The 22,901-nt window shown below is 40.4% G+C and overlaps 1 protein-coding gene across 3 annotated transcripts; it reads right to left on the bottom strand.

The window, feature by feature from the left end:
* Nucleotides 1-2,231: 2,231 nt before the first annotated feature.
* LOC127804166 (uncharacterized) lies at nt 2,232-22,901 on the bottom strand. 3 transcript variants are annotated; one of them, XM_052340957.1, is made up of 3 exons: nt 22,546-22,901; nt 21,238-21,843; nt 2,232-3,793 (listed from the first exon to the last, which is right to left on the bottom strand). In XM_052340957.1, the coding sequence occupies exons 2-3, from the start codon at nt 21,790-21,792 to the stop codon at nt 2,942-2,944; spliced, it is 1,407 nt and encodes a 468-aa protein (XP_052196917.1). In that variant the 5' UTR covers nt 21,793-21,843; nt 22,546-22,901; the 3' UTR covers nt 2,232-2,941. The 3 variants fall into 3 exon arrangements, with proteins under 3 accessions (XP_052196917.1, XP_052196918.1, XP_052196919.1); XM_052340958.1 differs by having other exon boundaries at nt 21,238-21,822; XM_052340959.1 differs by having other exon boundaries at nt 21,238-21,740.

Below are 22,901 nucleotides of genomic sequence, written 5' to 3'. Positions count from 1 at the left end.
ATATACATACATATAGGTTGATTGATTGATATTATAGCATCCAATAATATTCGTACCAATTAAACTAATTATGCATTGATGAACCAATCCTGATGATATATATGTACTTACATATTTGATTAGACAAGCTCAACTACTAAATAAAATTGTAATTTGAAATAATCTTATTGGTCCAAATTTAAGATGGAGTAGTAGTTGGTGTGGAGATGATGTAAGCAGCTGGGAGGTGTCAAATTAATTAAGGAGCTGCCCAAAAAGGGATTTAAATTTGGAGGAGCGTTGATTTGATATGGGATAGGAAGTCTTTTGATAAAGGTGATGGGTCGTCTGTTGGAGAGTGTCATATATATATATGTATATGTATATATATATATGTAGAATCTAGCTAGAGGCGGCCGCGAGAGCATAATGGGTTGGGGGTGGGGGTGGGAATCTTATATAAAGGTGTTTGGTCATTAGTGGCATTATGGGTTTAGTAGCCACCATTCCCCTGTAAACTAGACATGCAGCCTCGCCTCTTTTCCATATTTTATAGCCATATCCATCTTCAATCCAATATATATAAATGTATAAATTAAGTTTTTTTTCTTTTCTTTTTATGTTTGTATTTGTACTACCTTGCTTTCTTCTTCTTCTTTTTTTGCCCAAAAAATCTATAATTTTATAATTTAAACTCATAATTTTATTCTAATAGCAGAAATAATTTTATCTTTACTAATTAAAACTTAATTCCATGTATATTATTAAAAATGTATTCTAAAATTATAATAAATTTAAACGTTAATTTTTTGTAATTTAATTTTAAAATATTATTAACAACTCTTTTTGATATTTATTTATTTAGAATATATAATGAGAGAGAGAGGAGGGAGGGGGTGTTGTTGTGAGAGGACAAGAAAGTGGTAGAGTTTGGGCCACAAGAAGAAAGAGGGGAAGAAAGGAAAGTTAATAATTAGAGAGAGTTATAGTGGGAACTTCTTTTTAGGGTTCACATTGTGATTAGACATGCCCCCAACAGATTAATGTACTAGCCAGCAGCTTCTTCTCCCTTGGGTGGGGTGGGGTGGGAGCTGTGTCATCTGGGCCTCTTTTACAGAGAAAGTTGGTCCCCGTGGCTTTGCAAATTTTGCATTGTTTCTGGGTTAGGATTAGCTTATTTTGAGCAAAGAAACAGTCATGGATGGGAATAATGGGACCCATAATTTGCAAGTTAAAAGCAGCAAGTGAACCTTTGCCCGTGCATGTCTCCTCTAGCTTTTAGTTTATTTCAACTTTTACAGTCTGTTTGGCAAACTAAGACTCAGAGAGGAACAGAAAGGACATGAAAGTTTTATCAGGAAAAGAAAAGAAAAGAAAAGGAAAGGAGAGCCCTTTCCTCTACCCCTGCATAACTAAAGGAAAAAGAAAGAAGAAAGGCTGGACTTGAAAGCTTTCTCTCCTTTGGAAAAGATGGAACCCATAAGGGCACACAGAAATACTGTTTTATTAAGGGACACTTGGGATCACAAAGAAAACAAAAGTTCAACCATTGCTGTAGGCAGATTACAGATTTTCTTATTGTTTCTTCTACAATTTATTATTATTATTGTTGTTGTTCTTATTGTCACAACCAATTGCTAACAGCAAATGCCATCTGATTATTATTATTATTCTTGTGCGGTCACAACCAATTGCTAATAGCAAATGCCATCTGATTATTATTATTATTATTCTTGTGTGGTCACAACCAATTTGTAATAGCAAGTGCCATCTGACCCATACATCATGTATACCGGCTTAGTTAACCACTCCACATTGATTTTGATTTGGTCTTTCTTGTCCTAATATTTTAAGCAAACCAATTAATGGTCCCTAAACCATAATTGGGAGGGCTTGGAGAATACTTGGCAAGGTATTAAATAAAGTTAATAGTCTGAAAATATTGTTTTTGAGGCATATGAAACCAAGCTTGCATATATGCCTTCCCCTCCTGAAAAGCCAAACAATCAAGAGATTGTATATACAGGTATATATCCATGTCAAAACGTAACAAACACGTAATTAATTGGGTACGCATTGGTGACATGCAATCAATTTTTTTATTACTGCAAGTCCATCTTAGGATGTTTTATCTCATAAGATTTGTCATTTTCTTTGAACCCCTATACAAGATAACAGAGGATATAATTTTTTGAGATTTTAATTATGCTTGACATAGTTACCATACCGCATTCCAGATGATGTGCTTCAAATAGAAATGAATGGGAATTAAGTCATTTATTGCTTGTATCTAAAAATGGTCTTATTGTTCCATGAGATAACAAATCCTTCCAAGAAAACGCCTAAAACTCTTTAACACTATACTCTTATTTGGGCCTAAATTTTGGTTTGATCAAACATTCTACAATCCTATACTGTCATGCTCTTATCTCATGAATCAGATTCGAAGTTCAGTAGACCGACCTGAATATTGTTGCCAACTTCTGTTTGCAGTGTCTCAGATCTGAGTTAAATCATGGCAATTCCTGTCTCGTAATAGAGTCAGTCGAGACTGGGGCAGAGCGACAGGGTTTCCCCAGAGACGCCAGATACACCAGGCAGGGTCAGCCAATTCAGATGCACTAGCAATTTGGGCGCCACTTGCACATCATAACCCTCAATGTGTGTCACTTAAGGTCAAGGAAAATGAGACCTGTGTCTGTAAATCTTGTTCAACTAAAGTTTAATTATTGGCAAAGCTTCAAGAACAGTGGTGATGCTTTGCCGTAGGCATTCACCTATCTCAAGAACTAATATTAACATGGCCTATACAAAGAGATACATAAAGGTAGGCCAACAAAGGTCAATAATGAACTACCCTTGTGCTCAGAACCAACAGAGAGTGGTTTCTCAATAGGGGGCGGCAACACCGTGAACGACCCCATTAACCCGAACAATATATGATGGTGGCTCGAAACACGAATCATTTCTTTGCACTCCACCTGTTAGGAAGCCTCCATCTCTTATGCCAATAAATTGACACTCTTGACCATAATGGGAACCCAAAATTGTAGTCAAGAGGCTGGTCTGCTGCTCCCCCAACTGTTAAAGGCAACCATACATATCTTGAGTCCCTGAGGTCAGCGGGATTCCACCGATCTGCCATAAATATGAAATAACCTGGATGCCCAGGCAGAGGAAGAACAAACGTGCTTTGAGCAAAGAATGTTGTCTGCCGAAAAACTTTGTTACCACCAATGCATGGGTTTCCCATAGTCTCCCATGGCCCCAAAATAGATTCAGCTGCATGGGCCTGTGCCTCATTTGGTGCCCAACCAGTGCAACCAGATGAGATCATGTAGTAAGTCCCCTGATACTTGAACAGAGCTGGTGCTTCCCGGTGTTGTCCCACAAGAATCCTTCTCATAACATCCGTCACATCAAGGTAATCTTGGCTAAGTGGACCAATATGAAGTTCACTATTGTCCTCGGAGGAGTAGATGAGATAGGCAACACCATTTTCATCTTTGAAGATCGTCATGTCCCTGCTATCAAATCCATGCGGCCGTTTACTGTAAAGATAATCAAAAGGACCAGTGGGGTAATCACTGACAGCAACACCAACTGAAGCTTTGGTATAGTTGACATCATCAATATGCATCCACATCACATATTTTCCAGTCTTCTGGTTGTAAATTACTTTTGGCCTCTCAAGCACATTGGATTTGTGCAGATCATGGGCCTCATCAGTTTCTTCCGCAGCCAGCACAATTCCTTCATTCTTCCAGGTCCACAGATCCTTGGAAGAATAGCAACCAACACCAATAATGTCAACCTACAGAGAGGAGAGTCTTGATTAATACTTTCAATGGTAGCAACAAATAGGCTAAACCATGCATTAATGAGTGAATACCAAAATTTAATAGCCAACAGACAAACTAAGATACCATCAAAGCCAAACGACAACATACAAAGCCTTTTATCCCCAGTATTTGGGATCAGCTATAACATCAAGGCAAAGAAATGGAAAAATATATCAGCTTTCAAAAGCATGCATGAGATGCATTCTCATGAGTATGCGAAGTGAGTTAGATATTAAAAGAATGTGCATTGCTAGACTGGATAAATTGCTTTTTCATTTTATACAATCATTAACTCATTGCTAAACCATGTAAGGATTCTTTACTAAATTGTGCTGCAAGTGCTCAGAGTGATTTCTTTGCCAATTTCTCAAGAAGCACTAAGACTATGAGTTGTAAGAAAAGTATGAAATCAGAAAGTTGAAGACAAAGATCCACAGGCTAGGTAATAATTTATATTTGCAAAACTTCACAAATCAAATTTGCTTTATCATCATTATTCCATATTTTGTGGTTCATTCCTCATTCTATTTTTTTACTGTCAATAATTCAATCTCCCCAGATAATACCATCCTGAGACAGGCTGTTATCGATCTTTAAGCTCACAATCAAGTCCTTTGAGCACAGCAACATGATAGGACCCTTGTTAGTCACATGTACCAGCAAAGAAATAGGAGGGAAGAAGCAAGGGGCAGAATAGGATATTGGGAGAGGGGGAAAGTGACAAAAACAGTTAGAGGGCAAAAAGGGGAAGAGCAGCCAAGGGAGCATGGCTGATAGCTGAGGCGTTGGAGGGGAGTGTCGCTGGATAACAAACTATAAATAAGAAAGGCTAGGAGAATATTAGGGAGAGGATTTTGGTATTGAGTCTTGGGGAGAGTTCAGGGCCTCTCGAATGCCCTATTGTTCTTATTTTTCCTTGCTGCAAATTATTGGAAACCATTGATATTCGATTGCTGTGAAATTGCTATCTGGTATCCTATCACAACACACAAATAAAAACCTTGAATATACTTTTTATGTTTTGAAAAAATGGGTACATAAAAATATATTTCCTTTTTACAACTTCAGACCAACAGTCTTGCACCATTCACCATCTTGCATAAGACAGCTCTCATCTTTCAGTCAGAACAGAAAATCTTTTACGAAACAAAATGATTTTGGATGCCTAAAAGATAACTCTTAGAGAACCATCAGGTCAGGACAAGGTATCTGTGATCAAAATCAAGCCTAGGGGTAAAATGGTGATTTTAGAAGAAGTGTTGGGAATCAGATGAAATATGATAGGTCAATAAAAGACAATCTAACAAACAACACTCACTGGTTTAGTAGTGAGAAAGATGGATTGCAGACAATTTCCAGCACTATTCCCCCAAAATGAGTTTATTTTTCCTAACTCTTAATTTGCAAATTTCTTAACCAAAATGAATCTTATTTTAGACAGATTTTCTCCTCGACTTATTTTGACACCTAGAATATAGATCTAGTCTTAAATTCATATTTTCATTTTTGGTCATTTTTTAACTTCATACTATTTTCTATTTGGGAAAGATCTTGTATTATTCTATATAAAGGGGTGATCTTTATTGAATAAAGGCAGTGAAGATCAACATAACTCATGTTGTTGAACCTCAGTGTTCTGTTCCCCAAGGATTCCATAAACTTTTCCCTCTCTGGAACAACATTCAGCAACCTGTCTACTAAAATAATATCTAGTTACCCTTGCAATGCTATCAGAAGACATCAGAGCAAGGATATTCTTTGCCTTGATCCAACACACAACAAATCGAAGCAGAAAGGCCCTACCCATGGTGATCATGGTTAATGCTTTGAATGATGCATTCAAGAAGCAGCGGCAGTTGAAGGAGATCTAAGACTTGCTGAGTGAATTGAGTCAAATGCCAACAACCAACTCCAGTGCCTGAAGCACGCCATAGATGCAGAGCACATTAGGTAAAAGATGGCATATGAGTCATACCTAATGCTAGGAGTGGAATCAACTACCATGTATAAAATGGTGATTCCATCAGATGACTGAATGACCAAAGCAACAAATATGAAAACTTCTTAATGAGGATGGACCTCCTACCTTTTGATGGACATTTACATATTAAAGGCCTCATAGACAAGCTAAATAAATTTGCAATTTTTCTAAATAGATGAACATCTATGAAAACAAAAACATGAAATTGTTAGAACATAAACTCAACAGAGGCACTTTTGAGTGGTGGGAACGGTTACAGTTTTCGCAAGACAAAATAAAATCAAGATTCAAATGCCAAATTAGACATTTGTGTCACGTACCTAGGCTGTGACCTCTTTTACTTTGTCGCTGTCTTTTACTTTGTTGCTATTCATAGCTATAATTGTAATTTTGGAGGGATTTAGCTTGCTGGTAGAAGGTTCCAGCAATGCAAGTTGTATGTAGACCGTTAGGCAACTTGTACTGATTCTAGAAGGGACTTGGCAACCATTTTGGCGCCAATCCCAAGTTGAGGCAGTATAAGAGATCGGCACAACTCATTGTGAAGGCTATGATTTGATAATTGGAATCAGAATTTTCCCTCCTAATTCTCTCACTCTCTCTCTCTTTCTGATTTCTCTCCCTCAACTCTCTAATTCTACATTCCCACAAATTCTCTCTCGGATCAGAGAGAATTCCCTTTATCAGATCAAGGATCTAACATCTTGGTATCAAAGCACTGTCCTGGCCGATGTTCGCGACAAATAAGACGATGATTGATGGCACGAGAATGAGGCAAATGGAGTTGCAGCTTCAGCAGGTGACCGCTTCAATGGCAGAGGTCCAAGCTCGAGTGGAGACGATGGCGGATAAGATTGGTCAATGGTGGATTGGAAATTAAAGGGGATTGCAAAGAAGTTCAGGGGAGACAAGCGAGATCAAATCTAGGAGGAAATGCGAGGGATGGGCAAGCAAGGCAATTTGCTGCGCGATCAACTGCAGCAATTCATGATCATGTTCTCTGACCAACATCAGGTAAGGATTTCACTTAACTTTCCCCCTAAGGAACGTACCGAACCAATTATATCGGGAATTGGCACTAGTAATTGGAATGTTGGGCTGTCGGAGGTTGAAGTGGATCTATCCATAGAGGAAGAAAATGTGTGGAAGAGTAGACATGAAGGCACTACTTAGTTGAACCACACCAGATTTCTGGTGTCGAGGTTGGAATTGCCGATGTTCGAGGGACAAAAACCTCGATGGTGGATCAGGAGATGTGAGAAGATGTTTGTGATCCACCAAGTGGTTGAGAATTGGAAGGTGGCCTTGGCTTTGGCCTACCTCAATGACTCCAGGGACATTTGGATCCAAGGGTGGTCCAAGGTGAGGGAGTCCTATAGTTGGGAAGAATTCTCTAAAGGACTTTGTGAGGTTTGGGGAAAGAGGCATGATGGATGTAGTGGAGGAGTTTAATTGCCTAAGGTAGGAAGGAACAGTGATGGAATACCAAATGAAATTCGATGAGCTAAAGTCTCTAATGTTGAGTAGAAACCCCTACCTAACAAAGGAGTATTTCGTACCTAGTTTTGTGAGAGGATTGAATGATGACTTGTGATTAGCCGTGAACGTACTGAAGCCCAAAACAATACAAGAGGGAGCCTCCTTAGAGGAGTTGACGTTTGAGGCCCTGATGGGGAAACAAAGGGGGCATAACAAAGGAGGGATGCCAAGTGTTATGCAATACGAGAGTAAGTTAACAAGGCGGGGAACCCCTGAAGGGAAGAGTAGGGGTCTGGTATCAGGCATTACCACCCCCAAGGTCTAATTTACAATCCAATGACAAACTTATCAAACAACGGAGGCAGGCTGGGCTATGCTTCAAGTGTGAAGATAAGTACTTTATAGGGCATCAATGTAGGAAGTTGTTGTTGTTACTAGAAGGAGAAGGAGAAGAAGAGGAAGAGAAGGAAGGCCTCACGATGATAGAAGAGGCAGGAGAAGAGGATAAGGGGGCAATTTCTTTACATGCTATAAAAGGGACTGTTGTAGCAAAATAATCAAAGTTGAGGGTAGGGTACAAGAAGGCACCCTTATGGTATTGATTGATAGTGGAAGTACCTACAGTTTTATTAATGAGGGTACTACAAAGAAAATGAAGTGTCTTGTGGCCAACTAAAATAGGGTGTAGAGCACGTCAGCTTGCTTGGGATTTTGCTAGTAGATGCAAGGTGAAGCATTTGAGGCTGATCTGAGATTGTTGAAGCTAGGAGGTTGTCACATAGTTCTAGGTGTGGATTGGATAAAGGGGGTGAATCCAATCAGTTTCGATTTCAATAAAATGGAAATTTCCTTAGGAAAGGAAGGGAGAAGAGTGGTCCTCCAAGGCAATGTGGAGATCGGGTCCTGCAGAATAATAAAGGGGAAGAAGCTGCATTAGCTTCTCCGGAAGAAAATATCCCAAGTGGCACATCTGTTCTCGATTGAGGCCAAAGAAGAAGGGGAAGACTATGAGGAGATAGAGGGAAATCACTCAAGAATTGGCCAACATCCGCCACATGCGATATGGCAAGTGTCTAATTCAACCTCACTTGAGTTATTACTAGTTGAATATCACTACCTATTTGTAGAGCCTAAGTCTCCACCACCTAAGCGACCCCTAGACCATTCCATTCTCCTAAAGCCAAATGTTGAACCTGTCAACATGAGATCTTATCAATACCCTCCCAAAATGAAAACAAAAATTGAAAAGCTGGTTCGGGACATGCTTTCCCAATCAATTATTAGACCAAGTCGCGGCCCTTTTGCCTCTCTTGTCCTCTTAGTCTAAAAGAAAGTTGGGACATGACGTTTTTGTGTCAATTATAAACAACTAAATGCCATTACCATCAAAGATAAATTCCCAATACCCATCATTGAGGACCTACTTGATGAGCTCAAATACGCCTCAATTTTTTCCAAGCTCGACCTACACTCAGGTTACCACCAAATAAAAATGAACTCATCTGATATCCCAAAGACTGCTTTCAAAACACATATGGGCACTATGAATTTACTGTAATGCCATTTGGCCTTACTAATACCCCTGCTACTTTCCAAGCCTTAATGAACCAAATTTTTGAACCCTATCTCATAAAGTTTATCTTAGTATTCTTTGATGACATCTTGATATACAACTTCTTTTGACCAACACCTAGAGCACCTTAAGACTACTTTTCAGGTTTAGTGATTCAACCAGTTGTACCTCACAAGGTCTAAGTGTGCTTTTGCACAAGCACAAATTGAGTATTTGGGGCATGTTATATCTAAAGCAGGTGTTGGGATTGACCATAAAAAGATTGAGGCCATTACTGGCTGGCCTAAGCCCACTAATATCTGAGCCTTGAGGGGGTTTCCAGGGCTTACCGGGTACTACTAGAAATTCATGAAGGACTATGAGTCGATCAGTAAACCGCTCACTGATCAACTAAGGAAGGATGGGTTTAACTGGGATTGGAGGGTTGAGGAAGCATTTGAACAACTTAAGAAGGCCATGAGTAAGGTCCCAGTACTCAAGCTACTGGATTTTAACAAGCCTTTCACCCTAGAGACTAATGCCAGTGGGAGTGTGGTTGGCATAAGGGCAGTCCTTTATTAGGAGGGTAGGCCTTTGACTTTTCTCAACCAAGCCTTGAGCCCTAGGCACCAAGGGCTCAGTATATATGACAAGGAACTCCTAGCGATTTTAATGGCAATGGAGAAGTGGAGACATTATTTAGAGGGAGGGAGGTTCATTATTAAAATTGACCACGAGAGCCTCAAGTTTCTCTCACAACAGAAACTCCACTCTCATCTCCAAAAGAAGGGTATGGAAAGATTGATGGGGCTGAATTATGTGATACAATATAGAAAGGGAAAAGAGAATGTGGTTGCGGATGCGTTATCTCGCTGCCATGAAGGGGGAATTTTGGTTGCTACCACATCAGTAGTACCTAATTGGGTCCAGGAGGTCACTGAGAATTACCAGCAAGGGACATGAGCCAGGGAGTTGTTAGAACAGCTAAGTGTGAATGGAGATTGTAGGTCAGGTTATGCTCTATCTAATGGATTGATCAGATAAAATGGAAGATTGGTGGTTGGGGAAAGTATGATGTTAAGGAACCAGATCCTTCAATCACTTCACAGCTCCCCACTGGGAGGTCATTTCGAGATCCAAAACACTTGCAGGAGGGTGAGACAAACCTTCTATTGGCCACTGTCATGTACCGTTGGGGATAAGGGTAGTTTTGCAATAAAATGTAATAGAAGGGCTGGATAAGAAAGGTTGGGCTGAGTTAGTTAGTTGCTGTGGGGGGTAGTACATAATCTGTTGCTACTTTATTAAGCTTGTACAATCCCTATAGCTGTAATCGGTTACAACACGTGAGGAGAATCCCAGCTATATATGGGCTATCTCTCCCGATTGGATATTCATGGAGAAGTAATATCACTATCCTATCAATTTCTCCCTCTGTTCTTCCTTCCTCTCTCCTAATTCTCTCTATTTTCCCTCTCCCATTCTCTAAAATATCTAGTCAGTCCTCCGGGACTTGACATTCTGGTATCAGAGCATCCTTCTTGGGCGTCGGCGACCACCATGGCAAACGGGACAAGAATGAAGCAGATGAAATCGCAGCTACAACAGACGACGACAGCAATAACGGAGGTACAGAATTGAGTGGGATCACTGGAACTATCGATCGGAGCAGGAGTCGATTCCAGAATCGACCAGGCAATGGAACGTTGAAGGATGGAGAGTCGCGAGCAGAACACTCTCTTTCGGGAGCAAATGATGGAACAAATGCAAATGATTGTGAGAATGTTCACTCAACAACAGCCATTGAGGCTCTCTCCTGAGTTTCCTCCGAGAGACCGAACGGAGCCTATTTTTCCAGGAGTAGGGGTAGAACCTCGACCAGGAGGAGCATCGGAGTTCGAGTTTGATACGGACACAGTGGGAGAAAATGTAAGGGAAAGGAGGCCGAGAGTGACGGCTAATCGACACCATCCGAATTACCCCACGTTGAAGCTCGAGATTCCTTTATTTGAAGGAGAGAACCCGAGGTGGTGGTCGAGAAGATGCGAACGAGTATTTTCCTTATATCAAATTCCATATCAGCAGAAGGCCACCATGGCTTCTGCTTATCTGAATGATACGGGAGATGCTTGGTATCAAGGTTGGCTCGCGGTCAAGGAGGGGAGTCCTTAGAGTGTGTTTGAAGAAGATTTGTGTGTAAGGTTCGGAGATAAATGCATGCGAGACATCATTGAAGAGTTTAACAAACTCAAACAAGAAGGGACGATGCAGGTATATCAGCAAAAATTCGAGAAGCTCAGACCCATGGTGAAGATGATGCAACCGCACTCGGTGAAGCAGGCTGCCGAGAGCGCAAGGTTACAAGAGATGATCGTTGATGCCATGGCTAAGAAACAAAGGAATTCAGCGAAAGGGGTGATCACGAGAGGTTGGCAAACTGGCAATAGGTTGCCACCCAGAGAAGGAGGGTTCCAAGGAAGAGGTGTATTGGCTCTACCATCCACCAACCCTGCTTCCGCCCAAGGAGGAAGACTGATGGAGCAGAGGCGAGTAGCTGATCTATGCTACAAATGTGGTGACAAGTATTTCATGGGCCACAAGTGCAAGAGGCAACTACTATTGCTGGAAGGGGAAGACGAGGATAAGGAAGAAGGAGAGGAACTCTCAAAGAATGAGAGGGAGGACCAAGGAGAGATTTCATTGCATGCCTTGAAAGGGGTTAACCATAGTAAGGTTATCAGGGTAGAAGGAAGGGTCAATAGCAATCCGATTATGGTTCTCATCGATAGTTGGAGTACTCACAGCTTCTTGGATGAAGCTGTGGCAAGAAAATTGGGATGTGAAGTCAGTCCTTCCCTGCCATTATTAGTCACAGTTGCGAACGGCAGCAAGGTGTTAAGTCAATCAGCCTGTAGCTGTAGGGATTTCCATTGGGAGATGAATGGGGAAAATTTCTCAACTGACTTGAGGTTGCTTAAGCTGGGAAGCTGTGATGTCGTGCTGGGAGTGGATTGGATGAAGGGAGTCAGACCAATCAGTTTTGGTTTCAACAAAATGGAAGTAACTTTTGAGAAAGATGGCAGTAAGAAGGTTCTAACGGGCAAACCAGAGGTGGGAGTATGCAAAATCATCTCGGGTAAGAGGTTACAAAGGATACTCAAGAGCAAGTTATCACCGGTGGCTCAACTATTTTCTATCCATACCAAGGATGTCACCATCGAGGAGCAAGGGGCAGAACTTCAGCTGGCACACATAACGGGCAATAACACTCATAGCCCGTGGCAGGTACATGAATTTGACTCTCTTAACATACTGTTAATTGATTATAAGGACCTCTTTTCCGAGCCAAGTTCCCTACCACCCCAACGACCCTATGACCATGCTATTAATCTTAAGCCTAATGTAGAGCCAGTGAATCTAAGAGCCTATCGATACCCTCCCAGACAAAAGACTGAGATAGAAAAACTCATAACAGATATGCTAAAGAAGGCCATCATCCAAACCAGCCATAGCCCATTTGCATCACCGGTATTGCTTGTTAAGAAAAAAGATGGGTCATGGAGATTTTGTGTTGACTACCGTCAACTTAATGCTATGACCATCAAGAACAAGTTTCCCATCCCAATTGTGGAAGATCTCCTTGATGAACTAAACAATGCTTCTGTTTTTTCCAAGTTAGATCTCCGATCAGGCTACCATCAAATTAGGATGCGGCCTGAAGACATTCCTAAGGCAGCTTTTACCACTCATCAAGGGCATTATGAATTTCTTATAATGCCCTTTGGCCTAACTAACACCCCCGCAACTTTTCAGGCGTTAATGAACAAAATTTTCGAACCATATTTGCGCCAATTCATCCTAGTATTCTTTGATGACATTTTAATTTACAGTCCCACCTTTGCTCAGCACCTAAACCACCTTTGAAGTCCTTAGAATCAATAAGCTATATGTTAAGGAGTCAAAGTGTACTTTTGCTAAGTAACAAGTTGAGTATCTTGGGCATATTATTTCCAGTTCAGGGGTAAGCACAGATCCAAGTAAGGTTACAGCCATGGTGTCTTGGCCTCGGCCGCAAAATGTGAAAGGGTTGAGAGGATTCCTAGGGTTAACCGGATACTATCGTCGGTTCGTTAAAGGGTATGGCATAATTAGTCGGCCTCTCACTAATCTACTGAAGAAAGATGGATTCAAGTGGGATGCCACGGCCGAGGAGGCTTTCTGCAAACTTAAGCAGGCTATGAGTGAAGTGCCCACTCTAGGATTACCTGACTTCAACAAACAGTTCATCTTAGAAACTAACGCCAGCAGCAATGGGATTGGAGCAGTCTTGGTTCAGGAAGGTAGACCCATAGCCTTCCTCAGTCAAGCCCTTGCACCAAGACATCTCGGATTGAGCATATATGAGAAAGAACTTCTGACAGTGCTGATGGCGGTAGAAAGATGGCGCCATTATCTTGAGGGAGGGAGTTTTGTAATCAAGACTGACCATGAGAGCCTCAAATTCTTGTTACAACAAAAGCTGCATACTCAACTACAACGCAAAGGTATGACTAAATTAATGGGTTTGAACTATGTGATCCAATATATGAAGGGTAAAGAAAATCTTGTAGCAAATGCTCTATCAAGATGTCTTGAAGAGGGAAGTGCAGCTGCCATTTCAACCATTGTTCCAGAATGGTGCCAAGAGATCGCTGCTAGTTATCTCTCAAGTGATAAGACCCGAGAACTCTTACAACAGTTGGTAGTCAATCCCTCATCCAAACCAAGATACACTTTGAGTAATGGGATGATTAGACACCGAGGGAAGCTAGTGATTGGGGAGGAGGAAGCACTGAAAAGGAAAATTATAGAGGCACTGCATGCCTCTCCCATAGGGGGCCACTCGGGTATTGTAAACACCTATCATCGGGTTAAGCAACTCTTCCGATGGGCAGGACTCAAGAAGGATGCTATGGAATTTGTGATCAGGTGTGATACTTGCAGGCGGTGCAAACCAGAAAATGTGGCAACACCTGGGTTACTCCAACCTCTGAATATTCCTGGGGGTCTATGGGAAGATATTTCGATGGATTTTATAGAGGGGCTACCCAAATCAGAAGGTAGAGACTGCATTATGGTGGTTGTGGACCGTTTTACCAAATATGGGCACTTTATGGGATTGATTCACCCATACATTGCCCAAGAAGTGGCCAGGATATTCCTCGACCAAGTAGTAAAACTACATGGAACACCCAAGGCCATAGTTTCCGATAGGGATAAGATCTTTACTAGTCGACTGTGGAAGGAATTGATGGGGTTGCTGGGAGTGAAATTAAAGATGTCTAGTGCATACCACCTTGAATCGGATGGACAAACCGAAAGGGTTAACCAGTGCTTGGAAATGTATCTCAGGTGTACTTGTTTTCTGCAACCAAAGACATGGCATAAGTGGCTTCCGATGGCTCAATGGTGGTATAATTCTAGCCGCCATTCAGCCATAAAATTGTCCCCTTTTGAAGCCCCTTATGGTTACAAACCCCTACTCCTACCGGCACTGGCGGATAATTCAACTGTGGCCTCTCTGGACGCATACCTACAGCAAAGGCAGCAAGCCTTGCAGGGAATTAAGGAGGAGCTAGCTACTTACCAAAATAGGATGAAGCAATTTGCTGACAAGAAAAGAAGTGAAAGAGAATTCCAGGTTGGGGATATCATGTATCTCAAATTGAAACCGGGACACCTAAGGACACTACTTCCCCATCCCAAATCTAAATTACATCCGAAGTTCTATGGACCTTTTCCAATTATTGCACGAATAGGATCAGTGGCATACCGTTTGGAATTGCCGGAAGGTACTAATATACATCCAGTTTTTCATGTTTCGCTTCTCAAGAAAGCAATGGGCGCACAGCCAGCAAGCTCCATCCTACCTAACCTCCCCCAAGCTGAAGCTCATCTCCAAGAACCTATAGCTATACTGGACAAAAGGGTGATTTATAGACAAGGTGCTCCAATCACTCAAGTTCTCATTAAATGGGCTGATCAACACTTCGAAGATAATACATGGGAGTACCTCCCGGACATTTTAACCCAATCTCCGCGTGTGGCCAGCCGCCTCCATATTTCTTGTGGACAAGAAAAGTTTTGAAGGGCGGGGTAATTGTCATGTACCGTTGAGGATAAGGGTAGTTTTGCAATAAAATATAATAGAAGGGCTGGATAAGAAAGGTTGGGCTGAGTTAGTTAGTTGCTGTGGGGGGTAGTACATAATCTGTTGCTACTTTATTAAGCTTGTACATTCCCTATAGCTGTAATCGGTTATAGCATGTGAGGAGAATCCCAACTATATATGGGCTATCTCTCCCGATTGGATATTCATGGAGAAGTAATATCACTATCCTATCAATTTCTCCCTCTGTTCTTCCTTCCTCTCTCCTAATTCTCTCTATTTTCCCTCTCCCATTCTCTAAAATATCTAGTCAGTCCTCTGGGACCTGACAGCCACAGCTTAAGAAGATTGTAATAGACTTTGTGATGAATTGTAATGTGCGCAAGAGGTGCAAACATGAGACCGTAGCTCAACCAGGCCTACTGCATCCATTGTCCATACCAGAAGGCACTTGGACCAATGTGACTATGGATTTTGTTGGAGGGCTACCAAGGTTGGAAGAAAAGGACTGCATTCTCGTGGTAGTGGACCGGTTTACTAAATTCAACCATTTCATAGGCCTTTCCCATCCCTTCACTGCTCAGGAGGTTGCGAGGGTCTTCTTGGACAATGTAGTGAAGATCAGTGTTATTAAAGGCGCACTTAGGCTCAAGGCGCACCTTGGGCGCCTGAAAGCTTTCCAGGAGGGCGCAGACCAAAAGGCGCGCCTCAAGTGCGCCTCAACCCAAGGCATCTTAGGCAAAGGCGCACGCCTTGGGCTTTTTAGCTGTTTTTCAAGCTTTTTATTTCACTGTTTGTTCTTTTATTTAATTTTTTACTGTTTAGGATTTAAATTTATTGCTTCAACTAGAAATTTGACAATAAATAAAAAGGCTACTACTTCAAATGCTCCAATTGAATTTGAACTAGATGAAAATGGATAGGGAGAATTGAACAAATTCAAGGCATGTAATAACAAAATGCAACATTAAGTCACCAAAACAAAGAAAGATGCAAATTCAAGTCTAGTATATTACCTACCAAAAAAATGTATGAAACTATCATCACACTTCTAAACCATAGAAATCATCCAACAAGAGGAGTAGATGATGTGGAAGAAGATATTAGAGATGATGCTTCTAATGATGAAAATATAGAAATGTTTGATCTTTAGAGTGATTTTTTTTATAACATGCTTGTTAAAATATTATTAGAAATTATGACATATTTTATGCCTTTTTCTTCAACTATATTTTTATTTATTTTTATTTTTTATTAACTTGCGCCTAATTCCACCAGGCTCGCGCCTCGTCTTGTGCGCCTTAGTGCGCCTTTAATAACACTGGTGAAGATGCATGGAGTGCCCCAATCCATAGTTTCAGATAGGGACAAAGTCTTTACTAGTTCATTTTGGAGAGAACTGCTTAAGTCCCTAGGCACTAAACTACATATGTCCACTGCCTATCACTCACAAATTGATGAACCGTCGGAGAGGTAAAATCAATGCTTGAAATCCTATCTAAGGTGCCTATGTTTTATTCAATCAAGAGGGTGGCACAAGTGGTTATCAGTAGCTCAATGGTGGTATAACTCATGCCACCATAGCTCCATAAACATGAGTCCCTTCGAGGCTTTATACAGATACAAACCAGCATTGCTACCGATGGTAAGGGAGCCACCAACAATGGCAGAAGTGGGAGCATATATGCAGCAAAGGCAAGAGGTCGTGAGACTATTGAAGGTTGAGCTAACAAAGGCTCAGAATAGAATGAAACAAATGGCTGATCGGAGAAGAAGTGAGAGGGAATTCTCCGAAGGAGAGGAAGTATACTTGAAACTAACTCCCCAACAACTCAGATCTCTTACCAGGCAACCGGTGTCTAAATTGATCCCTAGGTTTTTTGGGCCTTACCTAGTGCTGGCAAGGGTAGGGCTAGTGGCCTACCGATTGCAGTTACGAAAGGGCTCCCAGATACACCTTATTTTCCATGTATCCTTGGTCAAGAAAAGAGTGGACTCACAGATAACTAGCCACATACTTCCTTCTAGTGCCAAAGAGGAAGCAGGACTTGTCATTCCTACTGTTATCCTAGACAGGAGAATCATCTACAGACATGGGGCACCAATTATCCAAGTGCTGGTCAAGTGGTCTTCTTGGCATTCAGACACTTGGGAATATTTGCCTGATCTACTGAGGCAATTTCCTAGTTCGGCTAGCCTACTGCACATTTCTTGAGAACAAGAAATGATTGATAGAGGGGGTAGTTGTCACGTACCTAGGCTGTGACCTTTTTACTTTGTCGCTAATTGTTGCTATCCATAGCTATAATTGTAATTTTGGAGGGATTTAGCTTGCTGGTAGAAGGTTCCAGCAATGCAAGTTGTATGTAAACCGTTGGGCAACTAGTACTGATTCTAGAAGGAACTTGGCAACCATTTTGGCGCCAATCCCAACTCATTGTGAAGGCTATGATTTGATAATTGGAATCAGAATTTTCCCTCCTAATTCTCTCATTCTCTCTCTCTCTTTCTGATTTCTCTCCCTCAACTCTCTAATTCTACATTCCCGCAAATTCTCTCTCAGATCAAAGAGAATTCCCTCTATCAGATCAAGGATCTAACAATTTGATGGAGGCTTGGTCCTTTCACTAGACAAGGACCAAGTACCCTTCCAGAAATATCAAGATGCACAAAAGGTACAAGATCCATTCATGATTATATTTTGGAGATGCAATGACTATTTATTTGCAGTCGCATGCATGCCTGATGATGAATGGTTAGGCACTTACAAGGTTCATGGATGAATAATGGACCAAAACACAAGACATTTAACCTAAACCAATTCACCCTATAGGACAAGACACAATATGCACATGAGTTAAAATGCAGTCAAGTCAATGAGGATTTCAAACTCCATCATCTACTGGAACCTTTAACGCTACCCCTTTGCAAACAAGACCAAGCTGAAAAACATAAAAATAGTCGCAAAAACTATCCAAAGCCAAACTAGCTAACCTGCATGGACGTGCAATGCAAGGAATCACATGAAGAATAATCCTTGCACTTCTTCACAGGGTGATAAATGTTAATAGTGTGATTGATCAATGCATAAAAATAGTTGCAAAAACTATTCAAAGCAAACCTAGACGACCTGCATGGACTCAACAATATGCCAGACAAGGAATTGTACAGAAACTAATCCTTATACCCCTTCACAGGGTGATATGTGATATAGTGTGATCAAATGACGAGTAATTCCAATTGCTTCCCCAACAGACAAGGTAACAATCCAGCATTGCATAGCAAAGATGTGATTGGTGAGACTCTTGAAACTAAAAATTAAAGGGAAGATGACCCATGAAGTACGACTATTCTGCAAGATATGGTCATATTGTTTTACCATTTTTTATCTGTACATGGGTTGGTTCATTTTTTTTTTCAAACAAATACGTCTATACAGAAGCAAATATTTGTCTACTTCATACAATATGCTTCACTGCAACCCTCTCCATTAGCAATTGCCAATTGGTAAACCAAAACGTTACCTTGTTTGCATTTATTGTTTTGAAGTTGAGTAAGGGCATTGAATAACATGGATAAAAGCTGAAAAAAAAAAGATTCTGGGAGCAGGCTAGCCTAATGTTAAGTAGGCAACCACCAACCCCCCAAAAAAGGCCTTAAGTCATTGATTCATCTTACCTTTCTCTCCTGCAAGACTTTGGTCTCCAATATACCAAACAAAAAAAAAAAATACACCCAAAGAAGGATGGTACATACTTTGTGGAGTTGAAACAGAAGATTGTAAGGTAGCTTAGGTTATGATTACTGGTCCCCACAATTAAATTGGGTCATAGATGACTAGTCACTAACATGTAAAATGGCTAGCCAAACAGACAGACAGTCCAGCAATACTTCCTAATTAAGGAAATTTCACTTGACAGCATCAACCTACACAGTAACTTAAGTAATTAGCCACCTCAAGCTCATGATCTTAATCGATCCCGGTCACAACTGAAAGAACCTTGATACCTAGCTTTAGCCAAAGCAAAGCATGATTGAAAGTGGGTTTAGCTCAAATCTGACTCAACCCACCCAAACTCTAGTTATTAGAGTTGAAAAAGAAGATTGTGAGGTAGCTAAGCTTATGACAACTAGGCTCAGGCTCTTAGCTTTGTTGAACTGGATATATAAAGACTAATCACTAATGTATAAAATAGCTAATAGAACACTCAACCATTGAAGCCTAGAAATATTAACTAATTTAGGAAATTAAAGCTTGGCAGCTTCACCCTAAACAGCTTTTATGAATGTGATTAATTTAGCTACATCAAGCTCATGATATTAATCAATTCCAGTCACAACAGTAGAACATTTCTTGGCTGGGTTTTAGAGAAGGCAAAGCCTAGTCTGAAATTTATTTCACAGCCTAGAGCCCACATTGGCACAAAAAAAAAGGTAGGGCTAGTATTTAACAAGTTCACAAAAGAAAAGTATATTGAGGATTAAGACATGAATGGTAATCAATCTGAATCCTGCTTTATAGTGTTGAGATTGTCTTGAATTCCAATTGTGATAACCAATTGAGTTTTAGACTTAGTACCTATTTTGGCCAGTTAGCTTGACAAGGAAAGTGAAATAAACAAGTTACTGTGCTTGTTTCTGATATCTTAAATGTAATGTGAAAGATGAGAAATCTAAACTCAAAAAGCATGGAGACCCCGGATTTGTGGTGCATAGCATTACTCTTCTTTGTATAAAATTAAAAATAAGCAAAAAGAAACAAAAACAAAACAAAATCGTAGTATCTTGTGAAATCTCATATATACTTTGCAGCAAAAAAGACAAAGCCAAGTTACATATGAAATCAACAAAGAGAACTCTATCCAATATCAAGTCTGTATCCTAGAGTTACCCTTAGGATGATAAATATGATATATTTTGTAAGTTAAAATTATACACACTGAATAAATCACAGGAGGAATAGCCCATATACAAGTCAAATAGCCTAAATACAAGCCCTTAAGGACATGTATCATGGTACAGAGACAAGGGTCAGAACATGCGGAAAGGACACTGAACCGTTTAAAATTACAATAGGACTGCATCAAGGTTCTGCACTAAGTCCATACTTATTTGCCCTAGTAATGGATGAACTCACTAAAAATATTCAGACAGAAGTGCCATGGTGTATGCTATTTGCAGACGACATAGTGTTGGTAGATAAAACAAAATGAGTAAACACTAAGCTTGAGTTGTGGAGAAACAATTTAGAATCTAAGGGATTTAAATTAAGTAGAAAAAAAACATAATATATGGAATGTAAATTTAGTAAAAATACAAGAGTGGAGGATGTTATAATAAAATTGGAAGACCAAATCTTACAAAGAAAATATCATTTTCGATATTTGGGATCAGTGATTCAAAAATATGGAGAAATTCACGAGGATGTCACACGTAGAGTTAAGGCAAGTTGGCTAAAATGGAGAAATGCATCGGGGGTGTTATGTGATGGTAAAATCCCATTAAAACTAAAAGGAAAATTCTATAGGACAACTATAAGACCAGTCTTGTTGTATGGCTCAGAATGTTAGGCAGTCAAATACCAGCATGAGCAAAAGACGAGCGTAGCGGAGATGAGGATGTTAAGATGGATGTGCGGCCATATAAGAAAAGATAAAATTAGAAATGAAGTTATTCGTAATAAGAGAAGAGTAGTGCCAATCAAAGAGAAGATGAGAGAGACTAGACTAAGATGGTTTGGTCATGTGAGAAGGAGACCAAGAGACGTTCATGTGAGGAGAGTTGGTGAAATGGAACAATTAGTCAAAAAAAGAGGTAAAGGCAGACCCAATAAGACTTTGGGAGAGACATTAAAGTTTGATATGAAGTGTATGGACCTAAATAAAGATATGACAAAAGATAGAAATACATGGAAGTCTAGAATTCATGTAGCCGACCCCACATAGTGGGATAAAGACTAGATATGTTGTTGTTGTTGTTGTTGTTGTTGTTGTAATAAATCACAGGAGGAGCAACAGAACCAGTATAAGATGTCTATGCCTATGATATACGAAATTAAGCATGTAGGGCATGATTATGTGATCATTATAGTCATAAGTAGTACATCAACAACAACAAGAATCACAAGCCTGAATCCCATTAGGTGAGCTTGGCTAGTCATAAGCAGTGTGATTACGAAATTAAGCATCAGACAAGATTTTCACAGATTATCAGCAAACAATAATTTAAGATTGATGTACTTGGATCAAGTATTTACCCGAGCTGCCCCCTTTTTGTGGGCATGGTAGGTGGGCCCATCCTTGTATTCTCCGTACCAATAGTATGTTCTCAATTTTTCATCATACAAGATTCCACCTCCATGAGCTTGAATAGGGTTTCCATCAGTGTCCAGCCAAATTCTCCCAGGATAATAGTAGAAGCTCTCATTTGCAGAATCCTTCCTAGGATCTAATGCAGTTTTCATATCAGGGAAGAAGACATGCCTGAGCGGGGAAGACTCATCGAGGAATTCATCAATTAATGTAGTTGCCTTCCTAGGCCTCCGTTTGGCAGCACGCGGGGATCGTTTGCCCTTAGGTGGAGGAATTCGAATATCCTCCTCCTCAACCTCTTCAAGTTCACGGAATAGAGGATTGCGACTCCTGTGCATTTGTGTTTCAGCGCCATCCCCACCTCTGTGATGAACAAGGGAGTATATGTGAAGCATAAGAAGGAATCCCACTAGGCTCCACACCACAACAGGAAATGAGCATCTGGTTCCTGCATTGCAACGTAAAGTAGTTGGTTTCCGGTATTTGTTCCTCATCCTCATTTTGTTCCCGATTTTATCTTCAAGATAATGCTGCAGTTAAGAAAATTCGACCTAAGGAGATCCAAAAGTAAAGTTATAAACATACTAACTGTATTTATAGAGTTGAAAAAGAAAGAAAAATTGGTAAACACACATAAATTACAAGCATATTACTGAGTGCTAATGTACAAGCTAACATATTTTTCATGGAAAATGTAAAACAGATTTGGAACTGTACATATGCAAATAGTTGATATTACTATGCCCTTAATGAAGATAATATGATTTTCTTTTCTCCATTTGGAATACACAAATACAAATTTTAGGCCAAGAGATGAAATTCGCATTTTTAGGGCAGACAAAAAGAATAATCACAAGTAATGATTGGCGTGAAACCAGAAACCCTATAGAGCTCTATACTTGCACTATAAACAAACCCAAAACTAATCAAGCACTAATTGACAGTTGAATTGACTCCAAAACTAAACTACATGGAATTTCAAAGCCAGATATAAAAAAGTAGTCTTGTAATATAAAATTCGTACATAACCTTGAATGTCATAACGCAGTATTTGCTCTTGAGCCATATGCAGATCCATACAAAACCTAAATCGCATCACTTAAAGCTATGATCATCAACCCACTAAACTGACTACACAATCTTTCAAAACAAGCACGCATTGATAAATTAATCGACGGATAAATCCAGGAGGTACAAATTCGCAGTATCATCAACCCTTGAAAGATAAGTCGCCCGGCGTCAAATAAGCTTACCTGATACGGTCCGATTCATCACTCCAGCCAAATTTCCAGATTATCGACGGATGCTTTTGCAGTCATATAAATGCAGTTAGCACTCAGAAACTCGGCGAAAATGTACGAACAAGTAACAACCTTGAGTGGCCCCAAAACCCCTTTATTTTGACCCCAAACGCAGGGTTTTCGAATGAAGGAAGGAAGAGAGGGAGAGAGACAGAGACAGAGTGGTTGGACTGTTGATTTCTGGTCCGGAATTGGATCTAAATCATAGATATCTTGACACCGAAGAACCCTCCCCCGCCTTCAGCCATTTCTTCTGGAATACTGTGCTGTGGTGTTGTTGGAGATTGATTAAAAGAATCGATAGCCTG

The sequence above is a fragment of the Diospyros lotus genome, chromosome 6 (genome assembly GCF_014633365.1).
Source record: "Diospyros lotus cultivar Yz01 chromosome 6, ASM1463336v1, whole genome shotgun sequence".
NCBI lineage: Eukaryota > Viridiplantae > Streptophyta > Magnoliopsida > Ericales > Ebenaceae > Diospyros > Diospyros lotus.
The sequence above is the reverse complement of the archived record's forward strand: the minus strand, read 5'-3'. Positions and strand labels throughout refer to the sequence as shown.